We start from the raw sequence: 12,062 nt of genomic DNA, 5'->3' as shown, positions 1-12,062 counted from the left end.
AGCCGCGCTGCTTCCCAGCTGTCTCCTGAAGCCGAACGCGGAAGTTCGGCTTTGGCGTTCGGCTTCAGGAGACAGCTGGGAAGCGGCCCGGCTGTTTTAAAAGGTTGCAGCCGGCCTGGGGGGCTTTCCAGCACCCCCCGAACCCCGGGGGGGTGCTGGGAAGCCCCCCAGGCCGGCTGCGACCTTTTAAAACAGCTGCGCCGCTTCCCAGCTGTCTCCTGAAGCCGAACGCGGAAGCAGCTGCTACGAGCGGCATTTCACCTTCCCTCCCAGGCAAAAAGATGCCGGGGAGAGGGGCACGCCTTCCGCCTGGGAAGTCCGGCCCCATCATCCCAGAATGCCGGCCTTTTTGCAAGGGAGAGAAAGTGAAATGCCGCTCGTAGCAGCTGCTAGAGCCGCCGGCATTTCACCTTCCCTCCCAGGCAAAAAGAAGCCTCCTGCCTCCCGCACCGATGTTCTCCACTGCGTCGGGGGCCGCCAGCCCCGAATCAGACGCACCCTCGCCGCTACCGCTGCCGCCGCACCCACTGCCCGCCCCATCCTCGCTGACAGCCCCCCCACCCCAATGCTTCGCCTCCCGCCGGGCAAGAGCGCTCGGGTGGCAGCTTCTTCTAGATACGGGCAATGGGCGGGACAGAGAAGCGGGGAGAATCAGGAGGCTCCTTTGGCAGCTGGGGGCTGCCTGGCTTTGTTGTTTTGGCTGCAGCGGGTGCCAGGCAGCCTCCAGCCGCCAAAGGAACCTCCTGATTCTCCTCGCTTCTCTGTCCCACTCATCGCCCGTATCTAGAAGAAGCTGCCACCCGAGCGTTCTTGCCCGGCGGGAGGTGAAGCATATGGGTGGGGGGGCTGTCAGGAGCATATGGGTGGGGCGGCTGGAGGCTGCCTGGCACCTGCTGCAGCCAAAACAACAAAGACAGGCAGCCCCCAGCTGCCAAAGGAGCCTCCTGATTCTCCCCGCTTCTCTGTCCCGCCCATTGCCCGTGTCCGGCACCACCAGCATCCAGCTCCCGGCCAAGCAGCCAGGGAAGCCGAGCCGGGCGTGGCGGGGAACATCGGCGTGGGAGGCAGGAGACGGCCGCCGTCACCGCCATATGCGGCTCGGCTTCCATGGCTGCTGCTCCGGTCGCCCGATTGTCTCCTGCCTCCCGTGCCGATGTTCCCCGCCAAGCCCGGTTCGGCTTCCCTGGCTGCTTGGCCGGGGGGGGGGGGCGCTCGGCCGAAAGGGGCTGGAGACGCAGCGATTTGCCTCCCGCCCCTCGCCCCTGTGCCGCCGGCACGTCATCTTCCCTCCCAGACAAAAAGGCCGGCCTTTGGGGATGAAGGGGTGTGTTCAGCTCTGCGTCTCCAGCTCCTTTCGGCCGAGGCCCCCCCCCCCGGCCAAGCAGCCAGGGAAGCCGAGCCGGGCTTGGCAGGGAACATCGGCACGGGAGGCAGGAGACGATCGGGCGACGGGAGCAGCAGCCAGGGAAGCCGAGCCGCGTATGGCGGTGACGGCAGCCGTCTCCTGCCTCCCGCACCGATGTTCCCCGCCACGCCCTGCTCGGCTTCCCTGGCTGCTTGGCCGGGAGCTGGATGCTGGTGGTGGCAGAGGAAGGCGAATGCGGCTTGGAAGCTGGGAGGGGGGCAGAATATGGCAGGAGAGAGGCAGCCTCCATGGTTTTCTTTCGGCGGAGCGAGAAGCAGAGGAGGAGCTGGATGCTGGTGGTGGCGGAGGAAGGCGAATGCGGCTTGGAGGCTGGGAGGGGGGGCGGAACGTCTTTGGCCACTTAGCTCCTCCGCCGAAAGAAAAGCATGGAGGCTGCCTCTCTCCTCCCATATTCCGCCCCCCCTCCCAGCTTTCAAGCCGCATTCGCCTTCCTCCGCCACCACCAGCATCCAGCTCCTCCTCTGCTTCTCGCTCCGCCGAAAGAAAAGCATGGAGGCTGCCTCTCTCCTCCCATATTCCGCCCCCCTCCCAGCTTTCAGGCCGCCGCCCGGCTGTCATTTTGTAGAGAAGCGAGAAGCGGAGGAAGAGCTGGATGCTGGTGGTGGCGGAGGAAGGCGAATGCGGCCCGGAGCCTCCCGAACCCCGAACTTTTGCCGAACTTCCGGGTTCGGGAGGCTGCTGGGAAGCCCCCCTGCCCGGCTGTCACCTTTTAAAACAGCCCCCGGGCTGTTTTAAAAGGTGACAGCCGGGCGGCAGCGGTTTTTTGCGTGTTTTTTTTTGTTGTTGCACGGATTAATTGACTTTACATTTTTTCCTATGGGAAACAATGTTTCGTCTTACGAACCTTTCGTGTTACGAACCTCCCCCTGGAACCAATTAGGTTCGTATCTTGAGGTTCCACTGTATAAGGTTTTTCAAAGGAATGTGATGTTTGACTTTCAATGTGTCACTCATCCTTATATTAGACATTCATATTCAGAGCATGTATTTGTAGTTTAAGAATTTCTCTTTATTTGCAGGTTGGTAGCCACATTACAGGTGGTGATATCTATGGCCTAGTGAATGAGAATTCCCTTATCAAGCACAAAATCATGTTGCCTCCACGAAACAGAGGTACAATAACGTACATTGCTCCACCTGGAAATTATGATGCATCTGTAAGTTTTTCTTTTAATTAATTGCTAGTTTGTTGTCTGTTCTAAAAAAAATATATGGATTTTGATGCTTTAGAGTGGTATCAAATTGGAGGGAAAACATCTCCCATTATTTGCATCTTCTCACTATAAATCCTTGCTTAAATTGTAGGGTTGCTACAAGTTTGAGATAAAAAGAATTAGAGAAATGTATAGATTCCTCTCTAATTTCCCTGACAGTCATGTATGGGTTTATGTATGTGTATCTGTATTTTATCTATATACTCCACTGCAATTACTGTAATGCTGAACCAATTCTGATGAGAAAAAACATGACTATGTGGAATCCTACAGTATTAATGGAGCCAATAGCTTTAAATTATTTGTACTTTATAGATAGCCTTCATGGTGTCCTGAATTGCTATGGTGGACATAGCTGTATGGAAATATATATCTTTGTTTCTGTTCTCCCCTACCTCTGCTCAGCATAAATTCTTCATTCCCCACTTTACTAACATAGTTCTCATTTGACCAGTGAAGTTAGCTTTAGTCTTGTATTTACAAGGTTTGTTGTATCAGCCTCTGTCATTTGCATTGATCTTTATTTTACTGCTTTCATTTAGGATGTTGTGTTGGAGCTGGAGTTTGAGGATGTGAAGGAAAAATTCTCAATGGTCCAGATCTGGCCTGTACGTCAGGTCCGTCCTGTCACAGAAAAATTACCTTCAAATCACCCCCTTTTAACTGGTCAGAGAGTCCTTGATGCACTGTTTCCGTAAGTGTCAGTTATTTTTGACTGCTTTTTTGTTGAAATGTGATCATTTATGCTCTTTCTTTTTCATGAATCACAATTATTTTATAACACAATGTGATTCCTTCTCAACCTGAAAGCCTACCGAGTGAGCTATTTCCCAGAGCCATTTCTCATTTCCAGGCTGCCTCCCACTGTAGTTGCAGTAAGAAAAGGGAGTATGTCTGATGAGGCAGGAAAAACATTGAGCAAGACAAAAATAAATTATAAACATGCATATTCTTTCAACATTGAAATATGAAACAAATTCCCACTGTAAAATTTGCATCTGCCGCCAGGCATGGGGGAGCTGAGATGCACTTTCCTCCTAGGCCTTTGAAATTTTGTGCATGGTATGTCTGTACATATGATTGTTTTTAATATAATGGGTTTTCAACTGTTTTTAGTATTGGATTATTGTTATATACTGTTTTATTACTGTTATTAGCCGCCCCGAGTCTGCGGAGAGGGGCGGCATACAAATCCAATAAATAAATAAATAAATAAATAAATAAATAAATAAATAAATAAATAAATAAATAAAATCTTAGTAAATTTTATTTTCAGATTAAAACATTGACTTTTAGAGAAAAGAGTGACTTTATGTTTTAAATGGAAGGTATTTCTTTCTTTTTTACCCCCAAGACCAATATAGAAACTTGAACAAAGAATTTGGGGGGTTTTCTCTATGCAATCTGTCACTAATTATTCAGTTGATATGTGAAATCTTTTATAAATAGCAATAGCACCTAGACTTATATATTGTTTCATAATGCTTTTTAGCACTCTGAATTGTTTACAAATATCAGCATATTGCCCCCAATAATATCTGAGTCCTCATTTTAAACCTCGGAAAGAACTTCCAGAATACATATACATCTATATAAAGAAAGATGTAATACTTCTTTTATTCAATATCTTATTTGTATCTGCCCTTAGGGAGTAACAAATTTTCTGCAACTCATATATCCAGAAGTAAGAAAAGTTAGAAAACTTTCTTCTGAACTCAAACAAAAGGAATTTAGTAGTGAGTTCTTCAGGGGCTCATTACATTGACAAAGATCGAATTTGCTCACTTTTTATAGGCCCAGGTTATTTATCTTTTATCCTGAAGAGAGAAGATTTTTGGGATGAAATATCAGTTGAGTCACTACAGCAGTTTTCTCTGGAATGGGAAGAACTAGAAAACATGGGAAAGGAATGGGCTGGAGCCAGCCAAGTGAGATTATAGAGTTGCTAATTGTTTTATAAAGCTCTCTGTTACACACAGTTCCCATGATGTTTTCCTCTGATTTAATATGAACTTTTTTTAAAATCTAGGTGTGTTCAAGGTGGTACTACTGCTATTCCTGGAGCGTTTGGTTGTGGAAAGACGGTTATTTCCCAATCCCTTTCCAAATATTCCAATAGTGATGTTATTATTTATGTAGGCTGTGGTGAACGAGGAAATGAAATGTCAGAAGTGCTCAGAGATTTTCCAGAGGTTGGTACTGGGAGTTGGCAATACTGTGCAAATGAGAGTTCAGGAGGCAGGTTCTGGCTCCATGTTACAATTTAATTTAAGCAATTATGTTGATTTCCAAGGGGGAAAAAATCAAAAACATTTTTGAAAGCCTTCCCAAAAATATACTGGATTTTTAGTTCCGTTAAAAAGATAATTGAAATACCTATATTGGTTTTATGAGCTGTTCAAACATGTTTGTTTCTGCTACTTGAAGTTTGTTGATTAAATAAAAAGATGGAAAATTTTTAAATAAAAAATATGGGCAGAGTTTCCTTAAGAATCTGTTGCCACAGAAACATTTTTATGAGTTTTTATTTTTTTATAAAAATGTCAAATCAGTGTGTAAATAGTGTGGCAACTGAGTACCATACATTCCAATACATATAAAACTGATCAGATTAAAGGTTATTATTACATTCAATCAAGTTATATATATTTTAATAACAATACAATATATTAAGTTACAGTCTATCATTATTCAATTATTCCACCTATTTCTCTTTGTTACTTTCATTTTATCCAATAAAAGTGATACATTAGTATTCCCTTTATTTCTATCACTTATTCTGGCTTTTAATCATGCCACCCTTTATTAAGAAACTTTTTCTTTCTTTCCTTTCTTCTAATCCTATAATCTGCCTTAAAAAAGAGAAAAGAAAAGAAGAGAAGGAGAGAGAGAGAGTTCCCTGTGCTTCTTCTTCTTGCTGTGGCTGAGAGTGAAACACCCCCTCCCCCAGGACAGGCAGGAGAGCTGTGACTGCTCGGCCTTGGGGGGCGGGGGGGGCTCTTTGCTTCACCAACCAATCAGATCGGCTTAGGCCAATGATGGCGAACCTAATTTTTGGCTCACCCGGAGACTCTCAGGGGGCATTTTCAGCTTCCGGAGAGTCTCCTGGGGGATGGGGGAGGGAAGCCTTTGGACCCTGGGGAGGGTGAAAAACAGGTCTACCGGGCCCACCAGAGGTTGAGAAATGGGCTGTTTCAGGCCCCCAGAGGGCCTCCGGGGGGGAGTGGGGGAGGCCATTTTCGACATCCCCAGGCGTTGAATTATGGATGTGGACACTCACGTATTTGTGATAGCACACGCACACATGCATTCGGCACCTAAGGAAAAAAAGGTTTGCCATCACTGGCTTAGACCCCCTCCGGAGTCCACAAACAAAGAATTCAGCACAGGGAACATGGAAACCCATTCTTCTGTGTTTATGTTACAGCGACATCAACCAGACATCCTTCACAGAAATATTTTAATGGGCAACCTGTAGGCTAGATGTAATCCCACCTTATTTCAGTGGAGGCCCCAACCAAATTTTAATGGCTCTTGGATACCACCACATTCACTACCATTCTCTAGTTACATCATTGTATACTTTACAACCTTTATAAATCCAAAACTGTTAAGCAGATGTGCAGTCCCCAAGTCCAGGAAAAGCCCCCAACTTGATTCAAAATGTGACATAGTTTTAAAAATCTGGTTTTAAAAAATGGTAAAAAGTCCAAAATAATTTTGGTGTATTTTTGTTTTGTTTTATTTTTCTGCTTTGTTTCATTTTTCTGCTATCTTGATTTGAGATTATTGATAAAAGGAGATTTAAATGAAATGAATTTAAAGATAATTCTTATTTAAGAAAAGAAACAAAAGTGTTATGATAACTTAAATACTAACAAAATCATTTTAGCAGAATGTTAAATAGACTACGGTTCACTTTATCTAGTCCCCTCTGAATCTCTATACATCTTGAACTGAATTTTAGACAGTTATCAAAATGGTTTTAGGGATATTTGGCTGATATTTGAGGGTAATTGAACCTGTTATATTTCCATAATTCAGTATCTTAAATTTGGCCTATCAACCTTTTAAAAAAAAATCTGTGCAAAAATATTGTGTCTTTTGCATTATTGTTGGGGTGGTGGTGGTCAAAACTATTCCATTATCTACTTCTACTGTATTTTTCCTTCAGAAAACTAATACCCTTTTGTTTCCATTTTTTTGGGGTCTTTGTAGCTGACTATGGAAGTTGATGGTAAGACAGAAAGTATAATGAAGAGAACTGCTCTAGTAGCAAACACTTCCAATATGCCTGTTGCTGCCAGAGAAGCATCTATTTACACTGGTAAGATATGTGGAAACAAATATGGTATTGATTTAATGCTTGTTTCTTAGTCTTTTAGATATTGCTGGCTTTCTCTATTTCAAAAGGTGTTTATAACAATTTGCCTGTAAATTTACCTTTGACCTATGCCACTACAGATTACACTCAAGAACTGCCATAATGTAGAATAAAAACGGAACTGTAATAGTAGTGTCTTAGTGCTAAGTGAAGCGGATTGGGCAAGCAAGGGAACCTTATAGAGATCTAATTTGTTATCTCTTTTGTAGAGGCCCTAAAGACACTGAGGTCATTAGTTATAGACCAGACAGGAAACACAAGTAGATAAGCTAATTCTACATTATTGTAAAACTACTTTAATACAATCTTGCAAAGTATAATTCTTCTGCTGTCACCTTTACAGCCCAAGATTTTAGGAAGCTCCCTTCCGAGCTTCTTGCTCTGCCCATTTTACAGCTGTGGTCTATGCTGTCTCTTTTCTGTTCCTTAAGCAGCATCTTTATGCCGTGTCTCCCACAGTCTTTCCCACATACCATTATAAGATTGCACCTCATTTCCTAATAGGTACTGAGTCAGATTTAAACTGCTTGTTATTCCGTATAAATCCCTTAAAGGGATTTTTTTTTCACACAAAGCTAAACCTAAGCAAATAGGCATTTAAAAATCATGGCTAAAGAAGGTCCCTCTTACAAAAACAATTCCTTAAGGATTTTTGTATTGTAAAACAGGAGCCCATTTCAAGGAAAATGCAAACTAAGGAAAGCTAATTCCAAGATACAGTACAATGGTTGGTGAGAAGAAGTAAATTATAGACATCCCTAAGCACTTCAGCATTTTAGACCAAATGAGGGCATCCAGCAAATCACGGCCAGCAGCATCCAATGTGTAGTGCCAGGGTCCTGTACATACGTGACCCTTTTCTGGTTTTAGGTATGTGCAACAAAATGGGAAGCACATACTTTGTTTCCAGCATTTAATTAAAAGGAAGAAAAGGAAGAATTCAAAGGAGCAATTGAATATTTTTTGTATGCCTGACAATTGTACGTTGTAATACAAATCTTAGATTTTGGAATTCTTCTGAAAGATTTCTCATAAGCCATTACAGGTGAAGTTCTTTCTATGTAATATTAGACTTGTAATCCTTATTGATTGTAGGGATTACCCTATCTGAGTACTTTCGTGACATGGGCTATCATGTCAGTATGATGGCTGACTCAACTTCCCGATGGGCTGAGGCACTTCGAGAAATTTCAGGGCGGCTGGCTGAAATGCCTGCTGGTATGTATTTTCTTCTTTGTAACTTTTTTTTTGGGGGGGGGGGGGGGGAACTGATTCAAAAATTTTGAATTTTCTTGTCATTAGAAAAGCTAACTTCCATTTTATTGGGTGATTGCAGATAGTGGTTATCCAGCCTACCTTGGTGCTCGCCTAGCTTCTTTCTATGAACGGGCTGGTAGAGTGAAGTGTCTGGGGAATCCAGAGAGAGAAGGAAGCGTTAGCATAGTTGGAGCGTGAGTATATTAATGACAAGATGTTCTTTTTCTGCACATTGTGTATTATTTTGCACTATGGTCTGTTATCTAACCATCTTCTGAAAGAGATCATGGGGAGTGGTACATAAATAAAATAAATAAAAAAGACATTTCTTGTTTCAAGACAGCATTATAGAGAACAGTCTGCACATTTGTTAAAGTTGTCATTTTTTTGATACTGTAAATAGTTTTTCACTTTTCTATGAACTGTGCAATGTTTCTGTTACATTTTAGGAACTACAGTCATAAATCATATTTTCTCTGCCCATTTATATTTGATTAAATATTCATTTTCCCAATATCTTTCCAACCTAGTCTTTACCTAGATTCTACACAAATTAATTAAAATTGGTGGGGACCCCCATAATTTTAGTGGCAAAACATATATATAATATATGTTATAAAGATAATATCATTTCTGACAACCGCTGTTGTGATTGAGGAGGATTTTTCTTTGGTGATTTTACTAAGATCGCTAGAGAGCACAAAGCTAAAAGTTCAGTGTTTGTTGGAGGTTTCAATGGAACATTCTTAACATTAAACTGGCAACTCAGAATTCTGCTTGAAAAGATGCATTTAATTAGGAAATTCAAGTCTAAAGTGTGAATTGGAAACATACTATACAATTGATGGTCCTTCTCAGTTTAATGCAGCGTTTCCCAAATAGTGGGATGGGGGCCCCTGGGGGATAGCATGGAGCAATGCCAGGGGGGTGCACATAACCCCAAGGAACGGGCTTTTTTTTGCCACAGCGAGTAGGGTTTTTTGCACCAAACAACAGCACACAGCACAGAGCAGGAGATATGAAGTAGAGATAACAAACCCTTAAGAGACACCATGGAAAAATATTTAACAGGGATGAAAAGAAAGGAGGAGAGAGACGGAGATAATGATACAAACGTAAGTCTCCCGAAAGCTAAGATGAGGAAACAGGATGAAGCGTATGTAGTGCTGGGTTTCATTGTGACTACGGTGAGAGACGAGGAAAGACCGGGTATGTTTACTGGGTCTAAAAATGTTGGCAGCAGACAGCATGAAGCAAAATAAATTAAGGCGTCACTTAAACACATTATACCCCAATGACGCTGATAAGCCGCTTGAGTTTTTTCAGCTAAAATGTGCTGAATATTGTCAACAATCATCCCGGCAGGGAGTTGGGCGTGTGTGCTAAATGTTTACTTCTTCCTGGAGGGGGGGGACGGGACAGAAAATAATTGAGGAACACTGGTTTAATGTAAGTATTACCAATAATTGTGATTTCCCCTTTCCATCTTTTCTCTCTCCTATTTGTATTCAGTGTATCTCCTCCTGGTGGTGACTTCTCTGATCCAGTTACTTCTGCTACCCTGGGTATTGTTCAGGTAAGCAATAATTCTGCTCTCTGACTAGAATGTAAACTTTAATAAAAACGTCTTGAATCTAGTTGGTAAGTCTGTTACTATTACGAAAGACTATTACAAAAGATGAAAGTGTTGTTTGTCATTCTTAATATGTTTATAAATATTTAGGCACATGAGTTTGTGTGGCCAGCCTACAGAAAATGCACAGATTCACCATATGCTTTAATTACAGGCTACTATTCTGGTTTTGAGGTACCTAGTTTGCTGTCCAGGTTTCCAGGAACTTCTTATTCTGCTTCTTCTGACAATGGTTCTGTAATATTCTGAGCATCATTTGTACCAGTTTATATTGAGACAACTCATTTTTAAAATTTTGGTTTAACAGACCAGATCTTATGATGAGAATAGCACTGAGGAAAGGTGTTTTCTTCATCTTCAGTTATAGGCAAAAGTTTTTGATATTGCTTATACCTAATCTGACACAGTTCAATATTAATCTCAAATGCTTATTTCTTTTTTGGAGGAAATGATTCAATTACTGTTCTAAACGAATTGTGATAATTGACGCAATCTGATGACACAGCTTCATGCCTGTACAGAAACAACTGGACTCTAATATAAATGTGAATTACGATACTTTGAAAATAATGATTTTTTTCAAAATGTAATGTACATCATCAACCAACAGTAGTGGCCAAAATTAGGGAAACCTTTTGGGGAAAGTGTACAGTATTTTTGAGGGTTGGTAGCTAATAACGCCACTTTTTTGGGAGTAGTACCATAAAATTATGTATTCTCTGTACAGGTAACATGGATTTTAGCCCAGTTTAGTCTTTTCAACCTTTGAGAGATAAAAGTGGCTTTTTTTGGTGGAATTCTAGCTTTTAGGCCAAATTCCTGTAGTTCCCACCAAACAGACTGCACTCAACTTTGCATTGCATTCTGTCATTTCATTTGTATACACCCAGATAATTTTATTTATTTATTATTTTTATTTATAGATTAGATTAGATTAGATTGCCGCCCCTCTCTGGAGACTTTTTTTCTGTGACGTAGGCACAGTCTCTTAATTCTTCTATTATCACTTGCTGTTGTGCACCTTTTCCTGCCTCTACCAGTGTGGTTTTGTAGTGACTGAGTCTCCTTATACCTCTTCAAAAACTAAGAAATGCCTCCTTTGATTATGTTTCCACCTATTTTTCTTCTAATTACTTTATAATTGTAGCCTTGTTCACTTAATAATACTATTTTACATCACTTTCTGGGTGACCAGTCAACTCTTGCACCATTACTTTAATTTCATTGTGTTTTACAAGCTCACTAAATGAAAGAACACAAAAAACCACAACCAATTTGATAGTGATCACATAACGCTGACAAATGTCCTCCTTTCAGCTTCAGTACATGGCATCAATAACTGAATCCTACTGTGCTCTGATTGGTTTATTGCCCAAACAAGATGACAACTGATTGGCTCTCTAAACACTCATGTTCATTGGCTATAATCAGATGAAAGAAAGCTACCTCATATCAACATAAGCAAGTTGTACTTCATTTTTCTGGTTATAACTTTTAATAGAATACAAATATTGAACAAACCTTGTTGTATTACATTCTTGATTAAACTATCGTTCCATTGATATAATTTTATGGTACTACTCCAAAAACAAGCTGTGTTATTAGCCATCAAATCTCAAAATACACTTTTCCCAAAAGACTTCCACAATTTAGGCCACTACTATATGTTGGGGAAGTGAAAAAAACATTCGATAGAAAAAAATGATAGAAAAATGCTAGCAAAATAGTTAATATTTAAAAAAAACACATGCAGAAAGTATGATTGGATATGGCTAACATTGACAAAATGAAGAAGTGAACAAAACAAAATTGATATGCTTGCTGATTTTTAATTTGGGAGCTTGTCATGCAACCTTTTATGCTATGCCCTTAATGTTAAAAAATTCTTCTTAGCTATTAGACACAAGTTAATGATCTGGACAGAACAAAGTGTATTCAATTTCCTTTTCAATGAGTTTTGAAACTCCTGGCTATTCTTAGTCAAACTGCACCCTGAGAGTTTAACCTACTCTGTCCATAGAATGCTTTTAAGGTTCAAATGTGAAATCATGTCCTTCTTGTGGACCTGACTTTCTTGAAGAAGTACTCTGAGGCAAATGCAATTTTTTTTCATTAAGGATGTTCATTGACATTTTGTTACTTTTGGGA

General features: G+C 41.4%; 1 protein-coding gene across 1 annotated transcript in view; it reads left to right on the top strand.

Annotated features, from left to right (window-relative positions):
• ATP6V1A (ATPase H+ transporting V1 subunit A) overlaps positions 1-12,062 on the top strand; it is a 44,681-nt gene that overhangs the window by 19,006 nt on the left and 13,613 nt on the right. Inside the window, exons 5-11 of the mRNA XM_070741921.1 lie at positions 2,446-2,583; positions 3,183-3,334; positions 4,670-4,832; positions 6,859-6,967; positions 8,120-8,242; positions 8,361-8,475; positions 9,794-9,857. Coding sequence (XP_070598022.1) covers positions 2,446-2,583; positions 3,183-3,334; positions 4,670-4,832; positions 6,859-6,967; positions 8,120-8,242; positions 8,361-8,475; positions 9,794-9,857 — 864 coding nt within the window. The remainder of the gene's footprint in view (positions 1-2,445; positions 2,584-3,182; positions 3,335-4,669; positions 4,833-6,858; positions 6,968-8,119; positions 8,243-8,360; positions 8,476-9,793; positions 9,858-12,062) is intronic.

This window comes from Erythrolamprus reginae, chromosome 2 (assembly GCF_031021105.1).
Source record: "Erythrolamprus reginae isolate rEryReg1 chromosome 2, rEryReg1.hap1, whole genome shotgun sequence".
Taxonomy (NCBI): Eukaryota; Metazoa; Chordata; class Lepidosauria; order Squamata; family Dipsadidae; genus Erythrolamprus; species Erythrolamprus reginae.
Note: the sequence above shows the minus strand (reverse complement) of the source record. Positions and strands in the feature narration are given on the sequence as shown.